Here is a 16,178-nt window from a genome sequence, read left to right as displayed (position 1 = left end):
TCAAAGCAACTTTGTCTTGGCAAACGCTCAAGGACTTCACTCTGACACTTTCACTCCGTGTCAGTCAAATTCAGTCAGAGCATATCGTCGAGCAAACGCATGTCAGCTTAAAGGAGCCGCACCAAAACAGAATGTCTTTGCGGTATTGAACGCCCCCGGGGGAGCAGCCATCACGGTGGCGACCGTCACGTAAACGAAGGGTTTCAGAACATCACGAAACATTACAGTGGGGAACAAAAGGCTTTATTAACACATCAAATTTGAACTGGCTTTTCTCTCGATTGTTTGCGATGAATCATGTGGATCATCTGACTTTGGATTTAGCTGTCAGTTCTCGTTGGTATTTGGTGAGCCTGCTGGTTTAGCCGCAGGTCTCACTGGTAAATTCCTCAAACCTCATTAGAAATACGCCTCGTTCCTAAGTCAGACAACAATAAGGCTTCTCTTGCCTACACACTGAAGCCTGACTACAAATGCACCGTCACTGAACTGACCTACGGTATGGTCAGGGAACAGTGAATTTCACAATGAGCCACATTCCTCAAAATGTCCTTGTGTAACGTTTCACTCTTGACTGTCAGTGCACTTCAAATCATGAGTAAACTGTTGGGAAATGGTACAGAGCTGAGATTTTAAGAAACATTAAGGGAAAATGTTTTCAGCAGAACAACGCGGCTCCGCTCCGCACGAGCTGGATTTGAATAAATAATGACACTTGTGACAAGGATGTGCTTAGCTGAGCATTTAGTGGTGAGAAGGGCCTCAATCCTGCAGGACATCGCTCACTGTAGAAATGTAAATTTATACAGTAAACGATGACAGCACGCCTTTTTAAAATGTTAAAACATATTGCACCACATGATAACTGCTGCCATGAGGGATTACTATGATCAACAAATGTAGTGACCTACACTGTAATCCACAATTACAGACGACGTGTTTCTGGCCTTATGTGACCTGCCCAGCAGTGTGTGCTCAACCAGGGTGTGTCACCCTCACTCGGGTGGCATGACCTTAGATGACAGGGATGCCAGCTGGATGACATATAAGCATTTGCAGGCTGTGGCAGGTGCCTCAGCGAGCGGCGACCGACCACACAACGTCAAACGTGAGCAGAAAAAGTAGAAAAAAAACAAAGGCCAGACGAAATGAAAAGAAAGACCACTGCTGGCCTTTCTCCGGCACGCCACACTGTTTTTCAAGCTGTTGTTAACAGTCGCAGGCTGAGAACCCTGACACAGAGGGAACATCAGCAGTCTCTCAATTGGCAGCCGAAACTTTTAAATGCAGCAGATTGAGAACAGGCAGCGCCAGAAGGTGAAGGCACCACGTGGCGTTTGTGGTTTCACAACAGATGAGACGGAGCATTCGTGTCTGAAAGCTCAGTCTGGTATCCCTGCAGGGAGAAACTATCTCCACTAAACAAGTGTGTTTTCATGACACTGGATGCCTGGCTCAGTAAACCTCGTCTCTTTGTCTTACCTTACAGGGCTCGATCTAACTTCTACAGAATGGGTGAACGATCCATAAAGCAGCATTCGATACGGGCACAGCTCTCAGCCGTTAGAAAATGGGGCCACATGTCGCAAGGACGTGTTACACGCTGCACAGCGCTGGATCCCAGACAAAAAAAAGGCTGAGGCAGCACATGGCAAACCCATCTGGAACAAAAGCTGGCCCAATTTTACCAAAGATAAGGAGCTCCGAACAGAGACGGTGCAGGCTGCTCTTCTCTTTCCTCCCACGCCACAAAGGTTTGGGATATCTGCCGAGACACACTGAATCAAGTGGACAGTTGTTTGAAATAGGTCAGTCAAATGTCTAATGGGATACGCACAAGCTCCTATACACATGAACACGCAAAAATACCATGGATAAACATAGATACACAGGCCATGCAGCAAACAGGCATTATTAGATGGGCTAATGGGTCCTGAGCCTTTCAAACAGCAGGCTTTAGTCAAGCATGTTACTCAGACAGGATAATGGTGGGATAGCTGGAGGGGCTGGGAGGCTCTTCAGGCCTGCTGGTACCTATTGCAATGAAAAGTCATCTCTAAGTTCTCTGTCTGATTACTACTAACCACCAGTTTTTTTTTTTCATCAATTAGCCATACCGTTCATCCTCTTTGAGGAACGTGGGAAGGCTGGAGGTGTTCTCAGCTGATATCGGGCGAGAGGTGGGGTCAATCACGGAGCTGACACGGAGACAGACAACTTTTCGCACTCAGTCCTAATTGCATGCAATTTAAGATGCATGTTTGCACACAGGCACGGAAAGAACATGAAAACCCCTCACAGGACTGGCCAGCAGCAACCCAGAACCTCCGCGCTGATGCTGGTGATAGTGCTAACCACTGCATTCCACACACACATCAACTATTCAGAGGCAGCGATAACAGAAGTAAAACAGAGAACAACTAAGAAATAGAACGGAAAATACATTTCTGAAAAAATAAAAGAGGACTGTGTAACCTCACAATAAGAGGTCAATTATGTAACAAAATGGGATGTTATTCATGATTGAATAAGCTGGTGAAATATTTATTTTTAGTTGTACAGAATAATTCAGTTCTGCTCGACAGAATTTATGCCTGACATTGTTTCCAGTTATGAAATTCTTTTAGTTGAGAAAAAATATGCAATAACACCTCCGGCCTAACCTTTATGGCCATTTTTATGCACAGAAGACTAAAATGGAAAATGTTGAAATAACCTTAAATTAATAGCAGCATCATTGTTTGTGACGCTTACATGCTTGCAGTTAATCACCACATCTGAACCTCCTCTGTAGGACTTTTGCTCTTTGGCATCAAAAACAGTTAAAGTTCACCCACCCGAGTCTGTTTTTCAAAGAGGTGATTAAAAAGGTGGAGTAAATGAAAGTAAGGGGATTAAAGACAGACAGCTCTTTGTCAGTATGTGCCAAGAGAGCGCACAGAAGCACTAAATCTCTCAGCGTAAACAGTCCATCACATGTATTCATCCAGGAATTACTGGACAGGGACACTCTCACACCCATAGGTGAGCAAAACATACAAATAAACTGGTAGATGAAGATAATCACTCACATCAAAAAGCATGTCAAAACAAGCTACAAAGCCAAAGGGGGAAACATATGAACACATACACAAAAACGCACACACACACACACAGATAGTGATTGACAGCTTGTATTAAAGTAAAGGCAGGCCCAGGCATGGCAGGAGGATGGGTGACGGTAGGCAATTAGAGACATTTTTTAGATGATGATAGCTGTGTACAAGCCATATCGTCCATAAAAGCTATTCATAGCAGACGAGAAGATGAGCACAGCGATGGACACGGCTGGTCCGTGTGCCCACGATACGGCCCTGAGGGCATGGAAGGGAAGAGCAGAGAAAGAGAGAGAGATAAAGGAATGGCCGTCTCTTACTCTGGCACGTCGGGATGTCACAGTATCTCCAGTAGATCCCGTCTTCGTGATCGGCAATGTAGCACCAGGGCTGAACGTCCCCATCAGGATTCCTGCAGACGCAAAGCATTCTCTGGTTCTCAAATTGTTAGGATTTGAAGTTTTTTTCTTTTTCGTACATGATAGTAAAAATGAATTTCTTCTGGTGTTTAACACCTTAAACATAATAAAAATGCATTTTTTTTTCACCAAAACAGTTATTCAGCAGAATAATAGGCAGATTAATTGCTCATGAATAGTTGTTAGTTTCAGCCCCTTTTAAAATATTAAACTATGATCTGGGTGAGTGCTGTTTGTCTGGTTAACAGGTAGCGGTCATAAGCCACAATCAAAACACTCCTTGCCTATTCAGCAGTTTGAAAACAAAAACGTATATATAAGTAAATAACGTGAACAACTTTGTTAAATCAGCTGTTCTTAAACACGGGTTAAAGTCTGTCCTACTCGACCAGATGTTTGCTGTGGTGCACAGTTTTTTTTGTCTTTTGTTTGTTCAACGAAATGAAGTCAGAAGGACATTTAGAGTCGATGGAAATCTTTATGAAAATACGTGGTGTTGATTCATGCAGCTGCGTCTTTAAGTAAATGAAGTCTTAGAGGTGTGTTGGAGTGGTAATGAAAGCAGTATTGGATAGATGGGCTATCAGGGCCAAACGCGTAACACAAAGACAGGACATCAACTGAAAGCCCCTCTGAAGAGAGATGAAACCTCGACAGTCTTTCAGAGGGAGATTATCTCAGCCGTGTCAATCATCCCGAGTAGCCCCCCTTGGTGCTTGTTGCTTTAGCTTCTCCTTCCACACTCTGGAGGCTTGACCATGCATGTCAGTCAAGGGCCAGACCAATTGGTCCAGTTGGGGGTCGGGGGTGGAGGCTCTTTGTTCTGGGCCAGACACAGACCTGAAAAAGGGACGGGTGATGGGGCCGAGCTTTTGTCTGAGGCTTCGGCCTCTTTTAAACCTCATCAAGGCACTTTTAGCCCATCATAATAAGGCTGACGGGCCCCTCGGTGCTTTTCCTTTTCAGTTTCCCTGACAAAAGCGATGAGAAGTGGGAATGAAGATAGAAATACCAAAAAGCTTTGTACAGGCTCCATATCTCCAGGGTAATCATCCAACTTTATAAAGCACGAGCCTTATGGTAACTTCGAAATTGCCGATAAATTAAATCAAAGCAGCTCTTGAACTCTTTTAAGTTTTATTTCAGTATTACTGGGAAATGTAAACATATACTCCTTGTTGACTATAAAAACCTTCTAAGATGACATCGCTGTTTTCTTTTCTTTTTTTGCCCTGACTGTAATTGCCATCTCCTTTGACACACCTCATTGTAGCATCTTGAAAAAGCCCTGCAGGACTGCACTATCCTGTTTCACCTTTTGTGTGCAAAGTTGTGAAGGGCGTTTCCATTTCTTTTCTTCTCCTATCAAAAACAGTATCCTGAGTTTCCTCCTCTCTTTTCAAACTCAGAATGAGGTATTGACAAAGATGTCGTTCTAAAGATTTTTTTTTCGGGATTGAACTTCAGTTTAAGTGCCTTTAAGCTTTTACTTATTTAGCTAACAGTTACCACTGTCTTTCCTTCAGCTTGCTGCCAGTGGGAATATGTGAAGACAAAGCTCATCTCGTCCCATTGCTTTCTATTCTTTCCCATCAAAACCACTCTCCATCTGAAATTTTCCCATGTTCCCATGTTTGTTTTCCAGTAAATCTGGACACCATATCATGAGGCCAGATCTGTTTGTTGTTCCACCCAGATTGGAGGCAGACACCTGTTTGTTGAGCCCGAAGCGAAGGTGGAAATGGCTGAAAAGAGCAAAATCTGGGCCCAACCATCAAAACATTGGATTATATACCCTTTCTCCATTTCTCTCTGCTCTTCTCGCTTTCATGCCTATCAACGCATTATAGGCTTGTTTGAAATATGACTCCCCAGAACTCGTATAAGATACTATAGCCACTTCTGTAATTTACTGCACCTTCTTAATCACCCCCTGAGGAGGCAGACATGATTTACAACCATGAGCGCTTAAAAAACATCCTCAGCAGACCGCCCACCCCCTTTCTGACCCACCAGCATCTTTGATCAGTAAATGATGTGGTGGGCTCCTCCCCTCCGAGCTCTCTCCCAAGCTCCGGTGCCCAAATAGCGTTTTCATTCTTCTCTCACAGACACACACCTGCACACACCCTTTTAGCAGAAGCATGGGAACATCATCCACATGGCTAAAGTGAACAGGCAAGCCCACATAACAGAGAAACATAATCAATCCTGCCCCGGGGTGCTACTGTGCATGTTGTGTTAAGGTGTGTGTGTGTGTGGGTGTGAGAGGAGGGAGGGAAGGTCAAACAGAAGGTGGAACGCAGACAGTTTCAGACTAGCTGAGGTGCCACAGTGCAGATAAGAGCCGACCCCGATGGATGGAAATCCATTAATTTAACCCAGCAGCCAGCCAGCAGCACGTCATGGAGTAACTCAGATGAAAGTTGCTTCCCGTGTGTGTGTGTGTGTGTGTGTGTGTGTGTGTGTGTGTGTGTGTGTGTGTGTGTGTGTGTCCACTTGGCTCTGAGTAGAAGATCTTGTCGAAACACTCCTATACCCAGGGGTAGATCACAGAAGATGTTTGGACACTTAATTGGCACAATTACACTGATTGACTCATTTTGCTCGGAGTGAGCCACACACTTCGGTTCAGAGCCAATTATAGCCACATTGCATTTTGCCTTGCAGGCTCTCCACTCCTGCATTTAGAGTGGCTTATGTCTAAACACTGAGAAAAACAGCTGTTCCTCGCTGGCTGCTGTTCAAAAGATTTTCTTTACTTTGATTGGAAAATGTAAGATGATCTATAAAGTTCTTGGCACAGTGAAACTAAATATAACAATCGAAAAATCATACACATCAAACTATGTGCGTGAATTCAGGGAACACCATTTTTCATGAGATAAACTTAAAGCGAGATGCTAGACTGACTTTTGTTTAGTTAGCAGAACTTTAAACTTTTGTTTAGTGAAACCAGAGGACATGTTAAAAAAAAAAAGATGAAAGCTCGACTTTTGCAGAATTGGAGAGAGGAGAAATGCTGATTGCAAAGTGGTGGTGAAAGGCTTGTCTGGATCGGGATTTGAGGTCAACAGCAGATCAGAGTCTGGCAATTTACCGCCTGAGAGAAGACTCTTTAATTGACTTGATGATTTAGCATGCAAACTGCTGCCTGCTGCTGTGCTGCATGAATGCATGTATTGAAGAAGAGGGCTTGTTGGTTGTGGGCTGACATGTATAGTCTACTGTCTATTGTTGTTCTTTCACAGTCTACTTCTGCTAAATACAAGGCCGTGAAGTTCATGGGTCATGTGGAGCTGATAAACGTGACACTGTGTGCTTTGACCAGCATCTTTATAAAAACGATTACCTGAATTACAAAGGAATTTGTTTTTCACCCAACCTCTGTTATACCTCGCCATGTTGATTTATTGCACTCAAAATTTTAAGATTTCTGCCTCCACCGCAATACGATGAAGATGAATAGAATTCATTTTAAAGTGCTAAAAACATTGGGAAATGATCAAAGCAACGGTATGTGTCCAAAAAAAAATCCTGATGAGGTAATCTGCAGACCAGAAACATGAAGGCAAATTATAAATCTGTGTACATAAAATCAAAGGTGGAACCTTGTGTATTTCGGCAAAAACCATCCATTAATGGACCATCAAAGACAGTGACAAGCACCACTAAAGGTGGCTGAAAGCTTAAGATTATACTTTTAGAAAACTGTCAGCCATTTCAAATGTATCCATAAAACACGACAACTTATAAACAAACATGAACTCATTAGATGGGATTTGAAAAATTAACGTATATGTTCGCTACAATATCCAGGATTTCTGAAAGGCCTGTGGTGCAGTCAGGTTACGGATTTCGGTGGGAGGGACGTAGTATCGCCGGGTTTCCAATCAGATCGAGTCAGATCCCCCGTTCGCTCCCCCCCAGTTTGTCCAACTGTGGTCACTACCGGCTCCAAACCGCTCAGAAGTAGCAAGATGGCGCTCGTCGAAATCCGAACTCGAGGCTTCAAATTGGCCGTTCACAAACCAACGGGTGACGTCACTGTTCGTTGCCGCTTGGTCCAAATAGATAAGGGGTACATTTTATTGCATGAAATTTGTTCCTACTACAATTCTGATATTACAGTAATGTTGATGGCTGATGCTTTACCATCAGACAGTACATCCTCTTGTGGAAGACTTCTATTAACTTCTTCAATTTAACAAAGAACCGCCCTGGGATTAATATAATTAATATATAGTCATACAACCACTGGACAACTTGGCTGCAGTTTGCTTGACCTCAGATTTGCACCTGACATCATGGAGATTCAATTACAATCAACTTGGGGAACACTATTCACTCTGGCATTTCCATTATCTCATCTATGTCAGGGAAAAGCATTAGAGGCCATCGTGAGCACTCATAAATTCTACAGTACACACACACACCTGCATATAAATAGCCATCAAATGGATGGGAAGGCTATTCAACCACCGGCTGAACCATCATGCACTTCACACCCTCATACTAATGCACGTGGAGATGTGTGTGGAGGGGGGGGGGTCCAATATCAGCCTGTAGGAACGGGCTGATAGGAAGGAATAATAAATTAAACATAAATCAGTACTTTGATTCGTGTGATGTTCTTCTTAAGAATGCCATGAAGTATTCAGAAAAGGTCAAAGAAGTACTTAAGGACTGAAAAAAAGTGTCTTGTTTAAGTGTAAAAGTGTGGAATGAATGCAAACCCACATTCAAGCTCAATACCAGACTTAGGAGGAGATCATTTACCTCTATTTTACGATATGAAATGAGTCGAACCGTGATTAGTAATGTGATATTCACTGCTAAAATGAGCCTCACTAAGTCTCAGCTTAAACACGAGAGCTCTTGTCCTTTTCCTGAGGCTTTGTGCTCCTTTCTTTGCGGGGAAGTAATGTGACATTTCCCCTCTGCCCAGTTTCTCCCTGTTTTCACTGGGGTATTTTATGGCAGGCTATAAAGATGAAATGTGGGGGCTGTTAGGGTTCTTTCTTCAGCACTACTCTACTGCCCTCTTGACTAAATCACAACCAGGAACAAGTGGTGATGGGACAAAGTCAGTTTGTAATCCTCTGCTTTTCTGTTTCATCTGATACGTGCTTGGAAACGTGTGTTAAAGTTAAGACATGTACTGGTTTCTGGCTTCATATTATCCACCTGTGCCCAGGCTTCAGCTCTCATTTCTTAAAACCACAATTGGCCTCAGGGTCAGACATGCCAAAATTGCCTGGCTTTGCTTTGTTACCCCTCCTTCTAGTGTTCATTCTGCTGCCTCCCCCTTTTGTCCAAAGGATTACCAGCTATTGTGGAGTTCTAGCCAGAAACATCGACAAAAATCTAAACCTCCGATGACAGACAAACAAAGATAGGACAGGAAAATGAGAAAGAGTTTGACAGTTAAAGGGCATTAAGGAAATAGCGGAAACAATTTGAATTGTAAGATGCACCTCATGTAAATAAGGCGATTTGCAATCCAAATTGCGCAACAACGTCCAAGACAGTTTCCCACAGGGCTGGAAAAATCCATCTCATGAGCCAGCTTCCTTTGACCAAACAAATCAAGCATTACACATCTTTCTAGGCAGTAGGATAAACCCCTCTTCTCTGGGTGTGTTCATGATCGCAACACGTGCGCACCGCAACACACATGTGGGTGGACGCATGCACAAATACTTGACCTTGTGCAGATATGCCAACAATTCCATCCCTCATTTTTTCACAATGAAGTGGCCACTTTGGTTCCCAAAGCGCTGCTGATGGGTGACTGAAGAAGTCTGAGACGAGTTGAAGCTCTGGACCTTAGTGACAGAAATCCCTCTGTCTGGAAAGAAGCAAAGCTATGAGCTGTCAGGGAGTTGGAAAATCTGCTAACTGCATCAGAGGCCAAGAAAACAGCCAAATCCAAACAATGAAGATGTTCATTTTGAATCGAATGCACTCCTAATGTGTAGGGAAAGCTTTCCTCCATCCTCTGCATGTATTCTACTCATAAATCTTCCGAATTCCCATCCAGTTCGAGTAAAAACAAATCTGTCCAGGGCCACTTCAAAGCATTGCTGCGCTATGACTTTACAACTATGACTTAGAGAAATGTTTCAGAGGCTTCGGGCCGATGAGGAGAGGAGGTGTTCTGTTTCTTATGGCCTGGCGATCTGGGCCAAGCCACTGTTCTGGACGTCTCGGTGAATTTGAACTGACTCACGAAGAGAGTGCGGCTGCCTGAAAATACACAAGTTTGACAGTTGTGCATGCAACGCTGACAGTTCTTGGAGTGTGACTGAAGAATAGAAAGGACTTTCTAGACACCCAAAGCCACCGTGTCCCTTCACATTCCAAGGATGAGGGATGGAGATTTGCTTACACAAACTCTGCAGGAATGTTTGCCTCCTTGTGATGACAGTGCTAAACGTTCTCTTCGGGTACCATCAATAAAATATTCAGAGGGAAATGTCTGAGCAGGTCCGCTCTGCTCGAACCCTTCGCAAGACGACAGCAGCCCGCTTCTAAATTATTGACCGAGTCAGGTGCTTTGTCCAGAAAGTTCAAAGAAAGAAAAGATTTAAAGAGGCTATTCAAAGCATTTGTTACATCATTAACAAAAATCACAATTATCATAAACAAAAACAACATAAGTGCTAAAGAGACGGCCACTGTGAGCCGCTGCTTACGACTTTGTGGTAAACCTGCAGGATCTTCAGCACAATAGGAGATTAGTTTAAAACAAATAACAAGAGGGACGGATTGTTATTCTTCCAGGTAACCACAGCTAAAGCGTGCTTATGTGTGGTGAAATAACGGAGGCTCGCAAAAAATATCTAAAGGAACTTTTCCTTCTGCAGCCTCTTTAAAATGGGAAAAAAACAGGTCCACTCTGACGGTCTTTTCTTTATCAATCCGTTAACAATCAGTAATGTTTCAAATGCAACATGACACAGTTTGAGTTTAAGTTTGAAAGTAATTCATTGCTGCATTTAAAGTATTATCACTGATCTTCTAAAAAGGTTTTAATAGACACGGTTTTGGAAAAGTGGTTCCCAACCTGCACGTTACTGGTTCGGCTTTTGTACAGAAGTAAAAAACGAAATACAAGCTGTTAATCAGTAAGCTTTAGAGGTGAAAGTCGGTGGGTTGGGTTACCTTTAGATAGAGCTATGCTACATGTGTCCTCCTGTTTCCAGTCTTTGTGTTAAGATCAGTTAACCAGCTTCCGGCAGTGGCTTCATATTAAGCAAAACAACATGAAACTGCTTTCATCAATATTCTCAGCTAACTCATGGAAAGACAATAATTAAGAGTGTTTCCCAAAACATTTCCTTTAAGGGATCGCAAGATTAATCGGAGAGGTCCTGAGATAATTACTGACATATTAAAGAAGAAAACATTTCACTAATCTGTAATCCTTTATTGTGAAATATGAGATAGTTTAAAATCTCGAGGCCTCCGAAAGGTTAGTACTACTTTGTATTCAAGGATCAGAATACATAAAGATTGGAAGTGCTTCTTTAGAGGTACACTATTTGCATGATATTTACATTTGTATGACATATTAAAACTTACTTTTGAGATTTCGTGTGGCCACAAAAAGTCTGCCAGCCTTTGATTTAAACTATAGAAAATCTGTTTGTCCCGTCGGTCAACCCTGCGTTACAATATTCAATCCCATAGTAACTCTTTGATCATAGCCAAGCATATCATCATTGTATCGGCATTTTCATGCGCAAACCCTGTCCATGAGTTATACTACGAGCGGATATCCACATGAAAAAAATAAACTCACCTGCAGTAGTTGTGGCTGCCCAGTCCTCCCTCTCCGTTGGGGTATTTGAGGGTGTTGTAAGGGTGCTGGAAAGTCTCATTCCAGAAGAGGCAAGGTTTACCACCATGCAGGCTGGTCTGGTTCTGGAAGCCCCTGTAGTCCTCTCCGTTGGCAGTGTAACACTCTGCAAAGAGAGAAATTAAATAAATATATATCAAAATATGGGATTAGACATCTATTAAGATGAAAATCAAAAGCTTGGAGAGAGCTTTTAACCAGCATGTTAAACTCAGCCACATCTGTGACCTGCTTTATTGAGAATCTGGATTCTGTGAAAAACTCTTGTGCTATTAAAATGTTTTAATGTGTTAGGAATGTTTATAGACGATAAGTTTGGAGGAATTTTATTCTTTGCCCGTAGCACTATACGTTTTAAGCTCTGGCCAAAAGTGTTAAAGCAAGATCAATGACAGTATTGTTTCAATTAATGCTAACACATGAGCATGAAGGGGGGAAAAAAGCCCCACAGATACACAGCAAAGGCAAATATGGCTTGAATTTCCAGGAAGTGTATAACAACCATATGGCCAAGTCACAGAGAGAGTGAGAAACAGAGGGAGCTGGGTTCCCCAGGCAAAGCAATGACTGTTCCTGTCCTGAAAGAGAGAATTCAAATAAACAATGGCTGATGGAGGGATCACCTCTCTACGTACTGAGCCTCGGGGGGGCTCCTGTCAAGAGAGTTTTAACAGCAAATACTGAATTCCTCTTTTGATTGCATTACAATGGAAAACATTAATTTATTATGCAACTGTTATGATTACTCATGCTGCAGGTGCTCGTGACTGACAGAGCAGGATACCCGCTCAGTGTAACCAGGGGGGATAAGACCAGGCTTTTCACCGTCTCTGTGTGCAAAGATTACACGCATAAGACGGCACAAGGGCAACACACGTGAAGGTGTAACACATTATGAAAAAACAAATGAAACTTTCTAGTGATAGCTGCATTTCAAAATGTCAAGGAGGAGCACATGGATCGACTACACTGATACAGAAAAAAACAATACTTGCTTGTTTGGCTCGTCTCCATGGGATCTTGTTGCTATGTATGCGGTTAGCCAATGACCGGCCCCTTTTATCATGTCAAGCTGTCTGGGCTGAGTATGAGCTAATGCATTGCAATATGACAGTCATTATACCCCTTGGTGAGCCAGCTGTGCTCCAAGGCTCTTGCTCATTCTCTTTTGAATCCAAGGTTTCCCAACTTCCTTTCTTGTGTGTCTTATCATCTGTTCTCCTCACTCACCATCTTCTGCTCTTTTCTCCTCTGCTGCTTTTGTTTTTTCTATCATCCCCTTTCAAGTCAAACAGACAAACAGATCTTTGGGGATCCCTGAGCCTCACAGCCTTGTAATGCAACTCCTGTACTCTGCTGCCAGGTCCGTTCTTAACTGATTCTTAGAGGTTGTTTTATGGATCTAAAAGAGTTTTCTTATTTTCGAGATCAATGAACTCCAGAGTACAACTTCTTTCTGTTATCAGAAGATGTGAACAAATGCAGAATCACGCCGCTTGAAAGTTTAGTAATTACATTCCCATACTTCAGACCACGCTGTGCAATATTTACAGCAGTTAGCTTGCACGCAAACACGCATTCCAGCTTCTTGCATCCACCACAAAAGTACTGCTAACACTTAATTTTGGAGTAAATCAGAGGCCCCGACTGTTCTCAGTGTGTCAGCCAAAGTTGCTTTTAATTAAAGTTGTTTCGGCTGCGCTGTTCAGTCAAGCTTATCAGCCATCCATCGTCTGCCTGACAGGAGTTCAACAGCAGCAGGGAGCGGCATGGTGTCAGGTTCCTGCAATTATGATGCCACTCTATTGTCTGCAAACGGCTCCCTTCTCTCTTAGCAAATTAATACAGCCTTGGCATGTGAAGATATCAGACGCCAGATCGTAAATCCACCTGAGAGTGCTTGAAGCAGGGCACGACTCCATAAAAGTAGAAAAACAGCTTAATGGTGTTACAACAGGGGTCACGCTCTTGCCACCCGTAGACGAGGGGTGGAGGAAACATGTTATGATGGGGCTGACACCCAGAGGACAGGCAAGGCTTGTGAAATAATGCACACTCCTCAGGTCTCAGTAGATGCACCTGTAAGCAGATGTAAGTGGTCACCAGAGAGCAGCGTTTTATCCTGCGGAAGACTTCAGGGGGTGTTCTCTTATCAACACTAGTGCCAGGTGCCGAGGTACAGTTCAACAATGATAGTATTTGGATATGTTTTGTACAATGTAATACATGTGGGAAGATGGGACTCCTATGATGAATTCTTATTGTATTTACATTTTTCTGGATGCCGGCAGCCAGAACGAAAGACAAGGAAACACTGCTGTGGGGAGTTTGGCAGCGGCACAAGCGCAATTATGAGTCACCGCTCCCCAAAAGCAATCACGACTGTTACTGCCCCAGTCAAAGAGGATAACATCAGGCAGGGACAGGGCAACCCACTGCATCCCAAATGAGCTCACGTCCTTCAAATATCTCCTCCTCAAAAAGAGCAGGTATTAAACTGACTGAACTTGGCTGTGCAGCGCTGCTCAATGCGCTATATCAAAAAGAGAGAGCCAAATGACTTTGTAAATGTCTGCTCTCTCTTCTCCTCCTCCTTCAGGAAACTTTACTCTGGAGTTTCAGGATGAAGCATGGCTTGTCTGCACATGGTCCGCTTGGAACGGGTTGCCGCTGGCAATCATTCCGCCCTGCTGCGGCCAAGTTAGCTTTCCAGGACGAGATGGTAAATATGGCAGCGTTTTGCCACTGTTAGGGGGATGGAGGGGGGTGTTCCATGTGGTTTCAAGGCACCATTTGCTTGTGGTGGGAATGGGAAGTAGCAGATCTGCAAGGACTCAGAGATAAGTGAGGCCATCGTAAAGATGAATGGGCCATTTAAAAGTCCTGTGGGTGCCCACACATCTATCAAGCTTAAGAGAAAAGGCCAATTTTACACTGGAGCGGTGCAGATATGAGCGTTTTATCCTTGTCCCGGAGCAGATGAAGAGCTCATCCACTGATTGGACCGTCACCACTTCAGGCCCCCTCCCCTCTAATCCCCCCCCCCCCCACCACCACCACCACCACCACCACCCTCCCTGTCACCAAGCAACTGTTGCGCCCTCGTCACATGGGCCTGGGCTTTCTTGTGGTTTCATCATAGGCTGTGATGGGAAACAGAACCACCACCGCATGAAAGACACAGAGAAGAGGGGGGAAAAAAAGGCTCCTATAAAATACATGCAGATCTACAAATAGAAAAAGTCCGGGAAAGCGAAGAGGAGGACTCGCCCTTGACCAAGCCCTGCGCTCACAGACTACAGCACCACCCCAGCAACGAGAGAGAAAAAAGAGCAGAGGATCTCTGAGAGAGAGCTAATCGCCCTGTTATTATATTTGTTGGGATTTGTGGTTAATGACTTCCACATTGCAACTTCAAATGCTCTTGATGCTCTGAGAAAAGAGGGGTGAGAGAGAACGAAAGAGTATAAGGGCTTTGGTCATGTGATCTCTAGAACACAAACAAACAAGCTCACAAACAAATAGTTTCTGTGAAACACGTTGCCAGGTCGCACAAGAGCACTTATTTGTTGTGTTTGCTACGAGGGATGAAAAGCAGCGATAATTACAGGCAACTGCTTCCTCACAGAAGGCTGACATAAAGAGCTTCCTTCCATCTTTATTACATGCTTTGGGCTCTGGGGATGGCAAAATAGGCTTTGTGCAAAAGCAATATTTCCACTATAATAAAGTGACACAAAATGAATTGATAGAAGCGTGCATGTGCAGTGCTATGCACAAAAACTAATTTGTACAGGCGCTAACAAAACCAAAGACTGGACGCTGCACAGCCAATACTGCACATGGAGTTTCAGAGGTCCTCCAAAGTCTGCAAACAAAGATGACAGAAATCTGATTAATAATACACAATCTGTCCCCCCACAGTGTACTGGTAGCCATTACTGTTGTGGTGCTCATTAATGTCGGTGTAGTGAGAACAGAGGCCAGGGCCAGGCCAAACCAGGCCAGATGTAGCGGGTTACAGAGTTCTTTTCTGGGGGGTACCCAGCTGGCTGGAGCAGAAGTCTGGTTCCTCTTTTCCCCCAACAGCACCCATTTCCACATCAAAACCACATCAGACTTCAGAGGATCGCAGGAAGATTGCTTCACATTTATTATCCAGGTTTCAAAGATAGGCACATATTCTGTAGGGCTTTTTTTTTTTTTTTTTTTTTTTTTTAAGCAAACCTGGATGTTGCTGATGACAACTTCCCAGAGGCTGGGGGGCGGGGGTTTAATGGACCACACCTCACCGCCCAGCTTCTCTGATCTCTCCCCTCCAATAAGAGGGTTCTTTAAAAGCACCCGCATGCGAGAGGGTCAATGAAAGTGCAAGAAAAAAAAAGCATGCGTGCCCCTCAAGTGATGAGTACAAAAGCCTCTAACTGGTTAAATCAGTTGACAATGACTTATCAATGTTTTTTACAGTCCTCATTTTCATTTCATGCTTTTATCATCGGTTGTAACGTGGGGTAATCAGAAACTCATTCAGTCCCAAAATAGCCTCGATCGCCACCATTCTTCCTGCAGAAACCCTCCGCTGCACCACCCCACGAGTTCACCGCTACAGTAGCCACAGACCCACAGACCCACAGACCCACAGGACTCCCTGCCAAAGTTGCTGGGTAACACCTATAAAATATGGCCCCATCTCGTCTTTTTGTGCGGCCCCTATTATTTAGCTCCGTAATGGAAAGACTCTAATCTGCTGGAGCCAGTGGTGGGCTAACAGCCCTGCCAAAATCCCCTCTGTTTGAAGTT

The 16,178-nt window shown here is 43.7% G+C and overlaps 1 protein-coding gene across 2 annotated transcripts in view; it reads right to left on the bottom strand.

The window, feature by feature from the left end:
- The window catches only part of kremen1 (kringle containing transmembrane protein 1), a 56,907-nt gene that overhangs the window by 22,998 nt on the left and 17,731 nt on the right, over positions 1-16,178 (bottom strand). For both annotated transcript variants that reach the window (XM_069178441.1, XM_069178443.1), the window contains exons 2-3: positions 11,322-11,484; positions 3,416-3,507 (exon numbers count right to left, since the gene is read on the bottom strand). In XM_069178441.1, the coding sequence (XP_069034542.1) occupies positions 3,416-3,507; positions 11,322-11,484 (255 nt within the window). The remainder of the gene's footprint in view (positions 1-3,415; positions 3,508-11,321; positions 11,485-16,178) is intronic.

This window comes from Embiotoca jacksoni, unplaced genomic scaffold, assembly GCF_022577435.1.
Source record: "Embiotoca jacksoni isolate LCO1_2020_lvr unplaced genomic scaffold, fEmbJac1.0.p SCAF_8, whole genome shotgun sequence".
NCBI lineage: Eukaryota > Metazoa > Chordata > Actinopteri > Embiotocidae > Embiotoca > Embiotoca jacksoni.
This window is presented reverse-complemented; position numbering and strand designations above follow the sequence as displayed.